Source organism: Bidens hawaiensis, unplaced genomic scaffold (genome assembly GCF_021521415.1).
Source record: "Bidens hawaiensis isolate Kalapana, Puna unplaced genomic scaffold, B.hawaiensis_p1.1 tig00021678_1, whole genome shotgun sequence".
Taxonomy (NCBI): Eukaryota; Viridiplantae; Streptophyta; class Magnoliopsida; order Asterales; family Asteraceae; genus Bidens; species Bidens hawaiensis.
This window is the reverse complement of record NW_027493368.1, coordinates 430,370-446,586: the sequence shown is the minus strand read 5'-3', so window position 1 is coordinate 446,586 and position 16,217 is coordinate 430,370. Positions and strand designations below refer to the sequence as shown.

General features: G+C 38.9%; 1 protein-coding gene across 1 annotated transcript; it reads right to left on the bottom strand.

Annotated features, from left to right (window-relative positions):
- Positions 1-2,990: 2,990 nt before the first annotated feature.
- On the bottom strand, positions 2,991-6,088 carry LOC143563986 (NADH dehydrogenase [ubiquinone] 1 alpha subcomplex subunit 8-B-like). The gene is made up of 2 exons (XM_077051390.1): positions 5,876-6,088; positions 2,991-3,200 (listed from the first exon to the last, which is right to left on the bottom strand). The coding sequence occupies exons 1-2, from the start codon at positions 6,064-6,066 to the stop codon at positions 3,068-3,070; spliced, it is 324 nt and encodes a 107-aa protein (XP_076907505.1). The 5' UTR covers positions 6,067-6,088; the 3' UTR covers positions 2,991-3,067.
- Between the last annotated feature and the right edge of the window lie 10,129 nt (positions 6,089-16,217).

The window sequence follows — 16,217 nt, the reverse complement described above, 5'->3', positions numbered from 1 at the left end:
AATCCGTCGGTTAGTTCCTCTAGTTCTACCGGCTCTTCTTCTTTCACACCTACTGCATCTTTACAACCTCGTACTCGTCTACCTAACCTACGACAAAATCCCAAAACCACTACTCGTTATGGTCCTTCCGTTTATCACACTTCCATTAATTCTTTTGACCCCGTTGAACCATCCTCTTTTACTGTCGCTAAGAAATTACCAGAGTGGTGCAAGGCCATGGCCGATGAGATTGATGCTCTTGTTCGAATGGGACGTGGTCTCTTGTACCTTACGTTAAAAATACTCGTCTACCTAACCTACGACAAAATCCCAAAACCACTACTCGTTATGGTCCTTCCGTTTATCACACTTCCATTAATTCTTTTGACCCCGTTGAACCATCCTCTTTTACTGTCGCTAAGAAATTACCAGAGTGGTGCAAGGCCATGGCCGATGAGATTGATGCTCTTGTTCGAATGGGACGTGGTCTCTTGTACCTTACGTTAAAAATACTAATGTTATGGATTTAAAGTGGGTTTACAGGATAAAAAAGGATGAAAATGGGAAGGTCACTCGTTACAAGGCTAGGCTTGTTGCCAAAGGTTTTAACCAAAGACCTGGTGTTGATTTCCTGGAAACATATAGTCCTGTCATAAAAGCCACTACAATTCGAGTACTTTTGTCTCTCGCGGTCACAAACCAATGGTCTCTTCAACAGTAGGACGTTCAAAATGCATTTCTTTATGGTGATTTAAAAGAAACTGTTTATTTACGCCAGCCACCGGGTTTTGTTGACACATCCAAATTCGACCATGTTTTTCTGTTACATAAGTCGTTATATGGCCTCAAACAGGCGCTGAGAGCATGGTTCGAACGTCTCTCCCAAACTTTGCATCATCTTGGTTTTACTGGCTCCATAACCGACACTTCTTTGTTTATTTTAAAGGATCGAGGGCACCTTGGTGTACGTCCTGGTTTACGTCGGTGACATCATCGTTACCGGGAATAATACAATGGCAATTAATAATGTCATTGCAAAATTGGGCACCTCCTTTGCAATCAAAGATTTGGGGAATTCAAATTATTTTTTGGGCATTGAAATTGTTCCTCAAGGCAAAAAACCTATTTCTGTCTCAGTGCAAATACATCACTGAGTTGATTAATAAGGCTGGCTTATATGACTGCAAAAGTATCTCCTCTCCGATGAGTAGTTCACAAGTATTTGCTCTTGTCGATAGCCCCCTTCTTGCTGATCCTACAAAATACCGCCCAATGGTAGGTGCTCTTCAATATGTCTCCTTATCGAGACTTGACATTACCTTTGCCGTCAACAAAGTTAGTCAATTTATGCAGACTCCCACAGAAAATCATTTGTCGGCTGTTAAACGGATTCTGCGTTATCTCAAAGGTACTTCTCATTTTGGTCTTTTTATTTGCCATGATTGCGGACTGTGCCAGCTGTCCAGATGACCATCGGTCCACCGGGGGGCTTGCTGTTTACCTAGGCTCAAATCTTGTCTCGTGGAATGCTCGAAAACAGCGCACGGTTTCTCGGTCTTCAACCGAATATGAGTATAAAGCTCTCGCTGATACTGTTGCCGAAATCACCTGGCTCGAGGCACTTTTAAAGGAGCTTGGTGTTATCTCAAAAGTTTCACCTACACTTTGGTGTGATAACTTAGGTGCCACATATCTCTCCGCAAATCCCGTGTTTCATGCTCACACAAAACATGTTGAAGTTGACTATCGTTTCGTTCGTGAACTAGTGGCTGAAGGAAAATTAGTTCGGTTTATTTCTACACATGACCAGATTGCTGATGTGTTTACAAAGCCTCTACCGTCTCAACGGTTCCTATTGTTACGATCCAAGTTGCAAGTCTTTTCCCACGCTCAACTTCCCGCGCGGGGGGGGGGGGGGGGGGGGGGGAGGGGGGATGATAGACAATACATTACATAGTACTTTACATTTATTAATACTAGGTGGTACTTGATTGTAATATTCTGTCGTATATATTATGACCTTATAATTGATATTCATTCAATCAATAATACGTATTATTTTCTTTGGATTACGTATTATTTTCTGTGGATTATTATGTACGAATAGCGTATCTCTTGTATTGCTGAGAATTTCAATTTTACAATATAGAGAGCTATGGTTTTTGTCCTTGTGGTTTGACAAAATATGCGGCTTTAGTCTAATAGTTGTTTCAAATTTGCGGTTTTCATCCAATAGTTTTGTTTGCACTTGCAATTAAACCCCACACTACTAACCCCGTTAACTCTGGTCGTTAAACCCATCATCATGCCCCTCACGTGAGGGGCAATTTTGTCATTTTTCTCCCTAAATAAAGCCCAGCCTTGAGTCCCAAATCCCATTTACATCTTTATCATTCTTTGCTTTGTCTTCCAAAAACCCTACACGAGCAAACAAGGATTACGATTCATCTACGGTGGCTTCGATCATGACGCATTTGGTAGATAAACGAGCCAAACGATTATACAACCAATTAAGAACAAAATTGCCCCTCACATGAGGGGCACGCTAATAGGTTAACAACCAGAGTTAACATGGATAGCTGGGTCAGGTTTACTTGCAAGTGAAAACAACACTATTGAACGAAACTGCAAATTTGAAACTATTAGACTAAAATTGCAGATTTAGTCAAACCACCAAAGCGAAAACTACAATTCTCTCTTTACAATATTTCTGAAAAGGTTGAATTCTTAAACCTCAACAATATCATAGATCAACCAAACCCAAACCTCAACGATATCATAGATCAACCAAACCCGACCTGCCTGTATTAGAAAACGAGACATTTCAAAATAAACTGAACCCATTTTAAATTGCAACAATTTTGCTTTGGTGAGAAAGTTTGAAAGCTATTCAAGTGCGATGATGAATACAACAAATTCAAACACAATGTATAATCCCAATATGAAAATGCAACTCAAGCAAAGTACAAGATCTTATATGTCAAATAGCATCAGATGAGTTCGCACAAAAAAGGCTCAAATAGACTGTCATGCTCGATAAACGGGCCAGAATTATTATGATCGATTTGAAACTTTAACATATTCCCGCCTAATTTAATGGGCACGCTTTCTCAAACTCCTTTTGCTCTTTGCGACATCGTTCAAATTCATCAGTGTTGTAATACATGCAGCCCGCATAAGCATCCATCTCTTTTGTGCACTTCTGATGAAGATCTTTCAACCTGCACGAAAACCAAGTTAGAAAACTTTTGACCCGTTTAGTTATAAATCTTGGTTCCAGATTATGATTTCTTCTATCGGGTCAAACTGACATAAAAAGTCAGGCAATTTAAGTTAATAATAGCATAAAAGAATCTAGTTTACACAATGGAGTTTAAAGTTTTAGTGTTGCAAAGATTAGGCTGCCACATAACAGTGTTGTAAAGTTTTAGATTTACAGAATTTATTATTTGAAATGGCGCACCTCAACCATAGAGGATTAACGGGGTAATAACTAGGACAGTAAACGAACCAAACGTTTAGTGAACAACTCTTGAACCGTTCCACAGGAAGTTTGTTTATTTAATAACGAACAAACATGAACACAACACTTTGTTCATTTAGTTAAACGAACAAACATGAACACATGTCTCGTTCGTTAATTCATTTAAGTCCGTTCATGTTCACTTGTTTACGTTCATTTATGTTCGTTTGTTCAAGTTTGTCCGTTTACGTTTGTTTAAGTTCGTTCCTGTTCACTTGTTTACGAATATGCTGTGTTAACGACCTAACACGAAAACCCGTTCTTTTAACTGTCTGTGTTTGATCATTTGTTCGGTTTAAGTTAAACAAACGAACACGAACATGCTCCATCAGGTTTGTTTACAAGCCTATATTAAACAATTGTATGCATAAACAATCAGAAATCACAAAAATTAAGTCGAATATGAAACAAACATGAATAAAGATGATACAATTTAGTTAATAATTTCATGGATTCCAGTTAGAATATTGTGTGTTAGCTTCACCTACAATAAGAATGAAATAAATTAAATGTCTATTTGACACTTTGACCAGATTTCTTTTCCAATAGAAGTTTGAATATTTTAAGGTTACAACGTATAGCAACAAAAAGCCTCAGTAATTTTAATATTGTGGAATCATATTATCATATAAGATAGCTTATCTGTCTCAGGGGCTGTATGGTAGCCTCTTAATGATTCCATTAAGATGCTACCTCTGAATCGGTCATAGGTAGTGTTTGTTTGATACACTTAAAAAATACCCCTTAAACGGTTCGAGCCTCTTAATGGGTAAGTTTTAGAAACATGTTGACCGATTCAAAGGCTAGTCAGACTACCTCTTAATCAGTCAGGCCTCTTAATGGCTCAGCACAAGATTGCCAAACAGCCTCTCAATGTTCCACATTCTATTCTATTATTAAACTTGGTAAAATTAATACATTGACCAATGTGGAACATTCTATTCTATTCCATTATTAAAAACTCATCATTTTTTTAACTTATACAGTGACCAATGTGGAACATTGAGAAGCTTCGCTAAACTTGACTAAAATAGAACACGAAACACTATGTGGAACATCAAGTAAGTACATTGTTCTATTGCATTACCCCATCTAAACGTAATAATCAAATTAGTTCCAAAACTGTAACTATGGTTATTCACCCAAAAGCAACCTTTTATTTTACCTTAAAAAAAATGATGCATGTTTATTTAGTAAGTATCAGTTGAAAATAGTGCTACGAATGTTGATAACAGTAAGTGGTTAGTCAAATGTTCAACTATTATTGAACATAAAATGCATAGATAGGCTTATTCAGAACTGATAATAAGCTACAGTCACACCATGTCATCTCCTATGACTTATCTCCTAAGTGTGAGCAGAGTAACATCTTCAAGAACTATTTCCCATTTCGGTACTTCTAGACGCTTAATAAGGTAACGAACCACTTACTATCAGTCTAAAACACGAATTCTAACTTGTTTGTGAGATCGAGAATTACAATACTACATCATTGGTATCAAAGCAATCTTGCAAAATTCTAGAAACCAATGATGCAAACTTGCAATTCTGAATCTCACAAACAAAACATATGATAACCAGTGGCTAATCACCTCATTAAGCGTCTAGAAAAACCATTAATGAAAGACTATTCTTAAAGATTGCTATTCTACACACACCAACAAAAGAAGAGGGTAAATGGAGTAAATGTAACTTCTAATCAACTATGATCAAGCCTATATATTCATTACATCTTCTATTTATACCAAAACATTTGACAAACTACTTAACCACTATTACCAACCTTAGCCCGATTTTCGACAAACTACCTATACAGATTAATCAGACAAGTATTTATACACTAATAACGGTACAACGATTACAGCAGCAGACTTGAAAACTGATGCGAGCTATAGATTCTGAAAACATTGTAAGACAGAATTGGTGACTTGTGATTAAAAATCAGTGGTCAAACACCTGATTAACAGCTAGAAGAACCAAAGATTGCAGAATAGTTCTTAATGATAGCTAATCACACACACTAACACTCAGTTAAGACGAAACAAGAGGGGAAAATGGAACACGTAGTTTATCATCAATCTGAATCTGAACGCTAAAATGCTCACATAACATCTTCTAGTGATACCTAAACAATACACTTGCTGCTATTAACTAACAAACAAACTAACTATCTAACGAACTTCTACTAACAACCCTAACTAATGGCATAGTAGGAATATAGTATCCTACATAATTACATATAACTAATTCATTCCGAGTATGCATACAGATAGTTAACACCAAGTACTAACCTAATAGAACATAATTCTTCCCTCCCAATTTCCACAGCGAAATCACAACCTAATTACACAAACGAGAGAGATGCATACTCACAATGACAAAACACAGCGAGTGACTTGTCGGCCTTTATCAAGGCACTTCTCCGGGTTCGGATCCTCCTTCTTACACTTAAGGAACGCAACATTCTCACCTCTGCATCCGATCGCGATGTGCTTCGAAGCTGACATCAGCACCGCCGACGTCGGAACCGGTTCGCCGGAAGCTTCTACAGAACTACTCGCCATTGCAATTTATTGATCTGAATCTCAAACCCTAATTAACCACAAAATAATCCACATCGTTATTCGTTAGCTTCAGGATTTGAATCCGAACATACATTTGATATTAAATTGAAGTAAATACAGATTTATATTATTATGAAATTAGGGTTTACGCACCTTCGTTGTTGAGTTCGCACCTGAAACTGACCAAGTGAGAGGAACAGTTAGCGACTCACGAATGTGAGTAAGTTATTTGATGATTGCAGACGATGTACCTTTACTATCTCTTCATATGCAATTTTGGCCCACTAACTTTCTATTTGCTACTCTAGAGTTCGAATAAAGGTTAGGAATGCTCATTCGGTTCGGTAGGGCTGTCAATTGGGCACATATTCAAATAAAGGTTAGGAATGCTCATTCATGCTCTATCATATCATATTTTTTAAAAGATTAGTATATATATATAGTATTTACATGTTTTTATAGGGGTTCGTGTGCAAAAGGAGCGAAAACGGGGCTAAATCATGAAGAAACGAGCACACGAGAGAATGCACGAAAGTGAAAGAATAAAAAATAAATATATTGGAAAATGACATGATAAAGGATTGAAATACGAAGACGTAGGAAAAAACGGGGACGAAAACGGAGCTACAACGAAGATTTTACGAAGAAAACAAAATTGTTGGATTTCAGCTCCCCATGAGTCGTGGAGAACTTTAGGAAATCCCCCCCCCCCCCATGATATTCGGAGAACCCCAAATATCACCTAAATCACGCAAGCCGACTATTTTGCTGGTCGTGTGTCGCAGCAGGTCAAGCACAGTCCCCCGCGGGTCGTTTGTCGCAGTAGGTCAAGCGCAGTCCCCTGCGACCCGTAGGGGACCTGTTTGTCGGCAAAAACTTTGTGAAACCCTATTTAAATGATTATAACAACCCTGGACGATATAGCTCACCCCCTGCCATCAAATTAACTGCTTTTGGATAATTTTGGAAGAGGATAAGCCATTGGAGCTTGAGAATGAAGACTTGTGCTCTAGTTCGATCAATAAGCGAGTCCCGGGTTTGAATTAATGTTTGGTATTGCTTTATCTTTATATCTCAGGTCATGTTTGCTACTGTTTTGAGCTTATATCTTATGTTAAACATGATTGAAGGTAAAACACATTGTTATCTAGGCTTGGTATGAATAATTGTTGATTGCTTGTGAGTTAATCGGGTTTTTTGGGTTTTGTTTTAGGGTTTTGATTAATTGAAAGTTGATTTCAGTTTATTTTAGTGTTATTATTGCGTATACACTTCTGGTTGAATGCTTAATCTTGTTTCACATGCATGCTTGTTGAACCTCGTTCATTGATAGTTGCATGTTATGGTTACATGCTAGGGTTAATTACTGTGTGTCTTTGCCTAGTTTGTGGTTTACTGAGCTCGTTTACCATAGAAACAACTATGTAGCATACAATTATACGTGTGTGTTATTACCTACTTTGATATCCGATGCGTGATAAGTCAAGTTTGTCTGTATTGTTAGGGTTTAGGTTTAACGCTCTGACAGAAGGTTTACCAGTATTTGCCTTAGTTTCACCATTTACCCGTGCCCGGGGTAGATTGTTATTAGACTACCTCGTGTACTTAGGTGTATAGAGATAGGAAACCGATGGGTAATCTATCTTTTAAGGTAATTAGTCAAAGTTGATGATACTAATGGGTGGACCAACAAGCCGGTGCGTTTAAATGACCATTAGGGTTTCCTCTTAGGTGACACTCGGAGAGTGATCATTGATCCATTAAGTTTCCTAGGTTTTCGGTCACTTTAGCAAAATATCGTAACCGATAAGTCCAGGGCGTCACAATTCGGATTCCTTGCCAGGTAACCATTTCTCATATTTGAATTTGTCTAAGCTATAAGTTAAGTACTTTGTTTTCCTAGTTTAATTTAATTTAATTAATTAGGTTAAGTAATAATTAGGTTTAATATAAATATAATTTAAATATTAAAATCACTTTTATGAAATTATTAATTAATCTGGTTTTAGTTCTAGTTTCGTTTATTCAATAGTGTCTCTAGTGTTTGATATCCCAGACTTTCTTAGCTATTCTACAACCGATATGTATACTTGCCTGTTGTTAGTAGTCTGCTTTAGGATTCTATAAGGTTTTATTACTAGGTGTGTTTATCTGTTTATTGCTAAATTATAGACCGCTCAATACACATCAGTACTGAACCGAGCATTTTAAGAAACAATAGCGGTACCAAGTTTTTTAAAAATTTGGAATTGGAAAATTCATAATCGACACCAGTATGGTACCGAGCTCATCCTTAATCAACGGAGATGGTGGTGGTCTCTAGATAGATAGTGTGGACTGTAGAGAGATATAAAAGTCATGATACATAGAAGATGGGTAGGTGGTGAGCCCCACTAAAAATACTCATTTTGGTATATATTTTTTCTAACTATACTAATTTGATAAATATTTTTTTAGCCATTTTTTATTATGAATACGCATTGAAAATTCGCCTCACCAATATAGATATACCCGATACAAGTTGTTCACATAAGCTCTTTGGGCACTTCTATTATAGTTACTTATTATGTTTCAGATGTAAAATTGTTCATAAAATATCATCCCGATTGACTGGTTACGCCTTTTGTCCTTTCTATATAACAATTCATAAACTACGAGCGTTCAGGTAGAGGCGCTAGCGCAGATTGTGAAGGACTTGCAGACGAAGAGCAGGTTGTGCGAGATATGCAGAGGAGGGCATGATACCGTTCAATGCCCAGTCAGTTCGCAAGAGGAGGCCGTAGACTTTATAGGAAATCCAAACCGAAATCAAAATTCTTTCAATTCTTATAACTCGGGATGGAGAGGCAATCAAAATTCGAACTGGAGAAGCGGGAATCAGTCCGGTTTTCAGCAGTGTCAGAGTTTATTCCAGGATGCCGGTGAGGGAGCGAGCAGTGGGGAGAAGAAGCCTACTTTGGAGGAGATGCTGGCGTAGCAGACGCAGATGTTGTCACAGCTTATGACACGAGAGGATTCCCGACATAAGGAGACTCAGGAGAAGTTTCGGGAGCATGAGCAGTTTATGAGGAATCAGGGAGCGTCGATTCAAAATCTCGAGCGGCAGATGGGAGAGATAGCCAGTCGATTAAACGAGAGGCCGCAGGGTACGCTATCGAGTAATACCGAGCAGAACCCGAGAGGATTCGTGAAGGCTGTGACGACGAGGAGCGGTGCAGGGGCACGAGAGGAGCAGGTGGATGAGGAGATTCAGTTGGAGTGTCCGCCGGCCTAGGTGCATCAGAAGAGCAGCCCAGGGAGTTCAGCACAGGCCGAGAGACAGCAGTTACCGAGTTAGCCACCAAGAGTCTACAAACCTAGATTGCCATACCTCGGGAGACTCCGTAGAGATAGAGATGAGGAGCAGAACTCCAAATTTCTTGATCTTTTGAAGCAGCTTTACCTTAATATTCCATTCCTTGAGGCACTGAATCAGATGCCTAAACATGCGAAGTTCCTTCAGGATATTCTCTTGAATAAGGAGAAGTTAGCTGAGGTCGCTTCCATCCCTTTGAGTGCTAGTTGTTCTGCTATCTTACAGAGGAGGTTACCAGAAAAGATAGCCGATCCAGGGAGTTTCACAATTCTCTGCATCTTGAGTGATGATACGGTGATTCATGCGCTGGCCGACCTTGGGGCCAGTATTAATTTTATGCCGTATTTCGTGTACAGCAAGCTGGGCTTAGGCGAACCAAGGCCTACCAGGATGAGTATCCAGCTTGCTGATTGTTCTGTGAAGTATCCGCGTGGGATTGTTGAGAACATGCTCGTTCGCATTGGTAAGTTCATCTTCCCGGTGGACTTCGTTATTCTTGAGATGAACGAGGATGATAATGTTCCACTCATTCTGGGCAGACCTTTTCTAGCCACCGCGCATGCGTTGATCGACGTTCGTGATGGCAAACTGATTCTTCGAGTTGGGGATGAGAAAGTCACGTTTGACGTTCGACAGTCACCTAAGCCACCCAAATCGGCTGATGACTCCCTATACTTCATTGATATGATCATGACTCACGTGGGGGAGTTTTCCGGTGACCCCTGTGGAGGCTCCACCTCAGGCACACAGATTTTAGATAGGGGGACTCCAGAGGTTGAGATGGTCGCCTCGACTGAACAACCCTTTGATGTTGACACTGAGTCGTCCTCCCTTGATTCTGAGTTATCTACCGGAGATCATCGTTTTCATCAGTTGTATGAGTTGGAGGAGTTACGGGACCACACTTACGCGCATTCAGATCGTTATAAGCAGCGGGCGAAGGATCTGCAGGATCGTAAGTTGAAGGGTAATAAGCAGTTTAAGTGTGGGGATTCGGTCTTATTGTATAATTCCCGGTTGAGGTTATTCCCGGGAAAGTTGAGATCCCGATGGTCGGGACCGTTTAAGGTCACTGAGGTTTTTCCGTATGGCACTGTCAAGATAAAGGATAAAGACGGGACGTTTAAGGTGAACGATCATAGATTGAAGCACCACATTGGAGAGCCGATGACTGATCAGACGATCGAGGTATTCTACCTTGACTCGCTCTCCGAGACGTAGACGTGTGGATGCACCACTCAGGAGACTGCCCGAGTTGTAGAGTTTGTATTTCTGTATTTGTGTGTGATATCTGTTTTATTTGTTTTGTCTATTTCAGGATGTTCCATTATTGAAATATATATATATATATATATATATATATAATTATAAAAACCAAAAACACAAAAATATGTTTATTTCTTTATGTTTGTTTTCCGTGTTGTTACGCCGCTACATGCGAGCAAGTTTGAGTTTTTGCAGGTTATATTATGCGCATGGTAGCTATAGTGGCGTTTTGGAACAGGTTCTCCCAAGGTTGCGACCGCGAATGAAATGCTATACGGTCGTTTGGATACTACTTAGTTGTTGAAGATTCTGCATACAAATCAGGGGAGTAACCCGTTCTTTGTTTTTATTCTTGTATATTATCTTTTTATTTTCTGTTTTATTTTTATTTTATTTCTTTTCCTTGTACTCATCGAGGACGATTTTTTTCAAAGTGTGGGGATGGGGTTTATTTTACTTAGTTGTAGGAAAATTTTGAAAAAAAAAATTAAATAATAAAAAAATAAAAAAAATTTTGAAAAAAATAATCCATTTGAAATTTATTTTCTCTACGTTAAACAGGAGATGATATTATTACCGAGTAGTGGTTATTTTATAACTTCTTGGTGTTTTCAAAATATATATATATAATAAATAAGAACAGTGCCCATTAGACCCGCACGTAATGTATGGTAACCGAACGGTTTAGACTCAGTAATCGATGTGTCGGTAGGCTTAGCCTTTAGAATGAAAGGGCGGTTTGGTTGTTGACCTAATTGAACCTTTTAAATGGCCTGACTTTAGTGGGAAACATCTTAGGGGTTTTGTTTGTTTAACTAAAAATAAAAATATAAGAGATGCATTTGTAATTGTGTGCACTTGAAAGAGAGCTAGAGTTTATAGTTTGTATATGAGTCGAAATGTTTTAATCATGTGGCAATAGGTTTAAGTCAAGTTGAGGTGACTCGGCCCGGTAAAACCATAATGGAATTGGTGAAGTGGCAGCAGGGCCTTTAAGTGTGAGTTCCACCTAGTCATTCAAATTAATGAAATTGTCACACCTTATTTGCCTCGGTAAGTATTAGGGGCATGGGTTTAAAGTGGATAGTAATACCGGCAATCGACCTGATCTAGCTTATTAGGTGAAAGTTGGAAGAAATATTTGGGTAACGGGTCACTTGTTCTAATACTTTAAAAAGAAAAAAAAATAATAATAACAAATAAATAAAACCAAGAGTTGTCGGTTGAACTCGGATATGATCCTGTGTAGTATTCTTTTTTAGGGACAAAAAAGTCTTAAGTGTGGGGATATTCGATGTGTTGTAAAACACACTTGTTTTCCGCACCTTTTATCTACGTATATTATTATATTTTATGTGTTTTTACTTGTTTTATATAGGTTTTACATATTTTATTTATCTTGTAGGCAAAAAGGTGGAAAGGAAGAAAAACCGAGCTTTTCGGAGAGCTTACGGGTCTTTTACGCATATAATTTCAAGACAAAGCTCAAGGCCCGGCCTGGTTACATATTGGAAAAACCCAAGATACATTATATTATAATATATAAAAATAATAATAAACCCTAGCAGCAGAAGCTGCGATCGGAACAGTGAGCAGAGGGAAAAGAAAGAAAAAGAGCTTGTGGCGGCTAGGTTTTGGTGTCTTGGCAGCTAGAGAAGGAAGAAGAAGGCAAGGGCAAGTCTCGGGACTGATTTCCATCAATTTACATCAGCTTATTGCAACCCGGAATCACTCCATATCCTTCCATCTTTTACATTGTTCATCATATTATTTACTTGTTCAATTGATTACATAGTTTTGCAATTGTGTTAGAGATTGACTTGTTTATGATTGCTATTGATTGTTGGATGATTGTTAAGATGTTTGAGATGAGTTTAATGATGATTTTATTAAGTGTTTGCTGCTGTCCAAATAATATGAGAGGCTAAACTTGTTAGTTCTACCTAGGAATGATGATAATTGTTAGTGTTTGATGAGCTTGTTGGATTGTTTGATTAATAAACCTTAATTGTTATTGTAAAGTTTGATTTAAACATGAAATAGGTTGTGTTTAAGGGCTGGAAATTTTGGTAATTCATTGCATAAACCCCTTGTGTCGGTTGATTAGTTTTGTGTTGATTGATCGGTGCATTGTTTGATTCTAGACTTTGTGTTTAGGGTTTGTTTGCGGTAGGTACCACTGTATGGTTTTGTTGCATGATATATTGGTTAAAGTACAGCGGTTAGACACCTTCTTTGAGACCGAGAGGTGATAAGAAGTTAGGGTCGTCTCATTACCTTTGCATGCTAGAATAAGGATTGCGCGAGAGCGAGTTTGTTTCTTGTCAGGTTTAAGTGTTTTGAGCGACTAGTTGATCTATTTTGGTTTAAGTTGAATGGTTCCTCTATCCTTGGTTGTGTAGTATTCATTGCCATTAGGGTCGAGTGTTGGTGAGACCGAGAGGTGAGTCAACATTAGAACACGTTAGCAATTGTTTCACGGTTTGGTCGTTTTAGTCGATTTTGAGTAGTTTAGGCTTGTTGAGTGAGACCGAGAGGTAATCCAGTGAGCCCGAGCGATCCTTAGTCGTGTCATCTTTAGGGACCGGTGTCTTGAAGTCATTCAATCCATTAGCTTGTTAGGCCTACAGTTTGATCCAGACCTAGGTAGACGTTGTTCTCCATTCGAAGTTAACACAGTTAGTTCCCCGTTAAGTTTGCTATTTTTGGTAAGTTTTGTCAGTCAGTTAGGTTAGTTTAGTTAAGTCAAAAGAAATCAAAAATCAATTAAATATTATTCTTAGGTAGGTTTTGTCTAGGGTTTGTGATCGTTAGCATCTTACGTGTCCACGTGTTCGATACTCGGACTTCCAAGGTCTATACTACTTGCGATCGGTACACTTGCCGGTTGTGTGTGGTTTAGGATTTTCGTTTTATATTTAAAGCTTAGTTGTGAGGGTTATCCGACGCACATCATTGGCAATTACTCGTTATTTCCATAAGGACGATTGGCTTGGAGGTTAAGCGTCAACAACTACTCATTTCACGAGTCAAACAGGAGCGAAAATATGGAAGGGGGGTCGCCGGTGATGACGGGGAAGAGAAGAAAAGGGGGGGGGGGGGGAGTTTTATTATTAGCAAGATAGTCCCTTGTGTTTGGTTGTTGGTTAGAAGAGGTAAGATCTTTGTTGTAGGGGTTTAATTTGCATATAACTAATACTTTGAAAGCCTCGTTAGCAAATGACAAATGTGAGTGACGTGTAAAGAAAAATAAATAAATAAAAATAAATTCGACGATTCGTATTAATTTTGAAAATCCGATTACTAACGGATAATAAAACAAATACATTTATTGAAACGAAAATGACGAATGTCACAGTATTCCCAACTTTTAGGAAATTTCGTCCCGAAATTAGGAATTAGTATCCGTAGCAAAAAGATGCGGATACTTAGTCTTCATTTGGTCTTCACACTCCCAAGTGAATTCTGCACCGCACTTAGATTCCCAATGAACATTGACCAAAGGGATTCGGCTACGCTTGGTTTCTTTATCTATTCGATCTATTATTTCCACCGGTTTCTCAACGAAATGCATTGTCTTATCGATACACACTTTTTCGAGAGGGATACGAAGGTTCTCATCGGCTAAACACTTTCGAAGGTTTGAAACATGAAACACGGGATGAATGCCTTGGAGTTCTTGCGGAAGATCGAGGGGATAGGCTACGTCTTCGATTCATTCAAGAATCTTAAATGGACCAAAAAACGAGGTGCTAGTTTACCCTTCATACCGAATCGGACCACTCCTTTCCAAGGTGAAATTTTGAGAAGGACAAGGTCACCAACTTCGAATTCCAAGGGTCGTTGTCGCTTATCAGCGTAAGACTTTTGGCGACTTCTAGCAGCGAGTAGGTTATTACGGATTTGAGTAATTTTTTCGGTGGTCTCTTGTACCATTTCGGGTCTGGTGAGCTGGGATTCATCAATCTCGGTCCATCAAATAGGGGAACGACATTTGCGGCCTTAGAGTACTTCAAATGGAGCCATTTTGATGCTCGAGTGGTAACTGTTGTTTTAAGAAAACTCAATCAACGGAAGATGAGTGTCCCAATTACCACCAAAGTCAAGTACACAAGTTCTTAGCATATCCTGAAGGGTTTGAATGGTTCGTTCCGATTGACCATCCGTTTGAGGATGATAAACGGTGCTAAGATCTAGGCGAGCTCGCAAAGCGGTTTGAAGCGATTTCCAAAAGCGAGACACAAAGCGACCATCACGATCAGAGATGATACTCAAAGGTATACCATGATGACAAACAATCTCGTTGACATAGATTTGAGCAAGCTGATTGATTGGAAGTTTCTCTCGAATGGGAATGAAATGGGCTGATTTGGTTAATCGATCGACGATTACCCAAATGCTATCATGCTGCCTTTTTGTGGTTGGAAGTTTTGTGACGATGTCCATCGCAATGTTCTCCTACTTCCAAACCGAAATAATAGGTTGCACGAGCAAACCAGAAGGCTTTTGGTGCTCGGCCTTCACTTTGGCACATGTTAGATGATGTAACCCAAAGTGTACATCTTATTGCATTGAATTATCCTCATATTTGTGTTTAACTCCATGAAAATTCATTGGTTTTGGTACTTATTAGAGTTATTTGTGAATTTGCAAGTCCGGGCGCCCGCCCGACAAAGAAAACATGAAAAGAGGGCGTTTCGGGGACAAAATAGGCAATCTGCCAGACTTGCACGACCATGTTTGCCTGTGCCAGAGCCAGTGCCGCAAATTCAAAGGTGCACAACCGTGCATGGTCGTGCGGATGCCCGTGCAAGATCTGCACGGCCGTGCGGGCCCGTGCCGATGACCGTGCCAGAATAGAGAAATCTGACCTTTTGGTCAGGCTAAAGCAGGGTGTTGACTTTCCACTTATATGCACGACCGTGCATGCCCGTGCACGAGCCCGTTCCAGACGTCCAGAAGCTTAAATATACCTCCACTACACCCATTTCAAGTGTGGAGCCTTAGGGGAATTCTCTAAAATTTCTGGAAAATTGTTGTGTGTTTGCTAGGGAGAATTCAAGGCTTCCATCTTGTATGATCATCCTTGCAAGTAGCTTCATCATTCATCTTAGTTTGCAATTTCTTGTTTCTAACAATGCTTTGTAAGACTATGTTGATTTTGGTTGTTGTATTAAGCCTTATGGGCTAATACTTTTACTACTTAGATTATGTTGAAACTCCTACTTATGTGATATTTTATCTATGCATGATTTCGGCAAGTTGGTATTCTTCAATTTTATGATATGTTCTTGAATAGAGTTTGATGGTTGAATGCTTGTTTTAATTCCTAGTCTTGTTAGTTTGATAGATGCTTAGCCATAATATGTTGGAAAACTATGTGTTAAGTATTTGTTTATGAACTTAGTTTGTGTATGCATACTTTGTTTATATCACTAAGTTAGGAATGACTAGTGAAAATTAACTTAGTTATGAATTTTAACAAGCATGAAACCTATCACTTGATATTGGAAAATTGTATGGTGATAAT

Excerpts from the sequence above, each read along its gene's own strand:
- LOC143563986 (XM_077051390.1), bottom strand. The coding sequence starts at position 6,066 with ATGGCGAGTAGTTCTGTAGAAGCTTCCGGCGAACCGGTTCCGACGTCG. Across the intron at positions 3,201-5,875 it reads ACTCGCTGTGTTTTGTCATT|GTTGAAAGATCTTCATCAGA; the intron begins GTGAGTATGCAT and ends GTTTTCGTGCAG.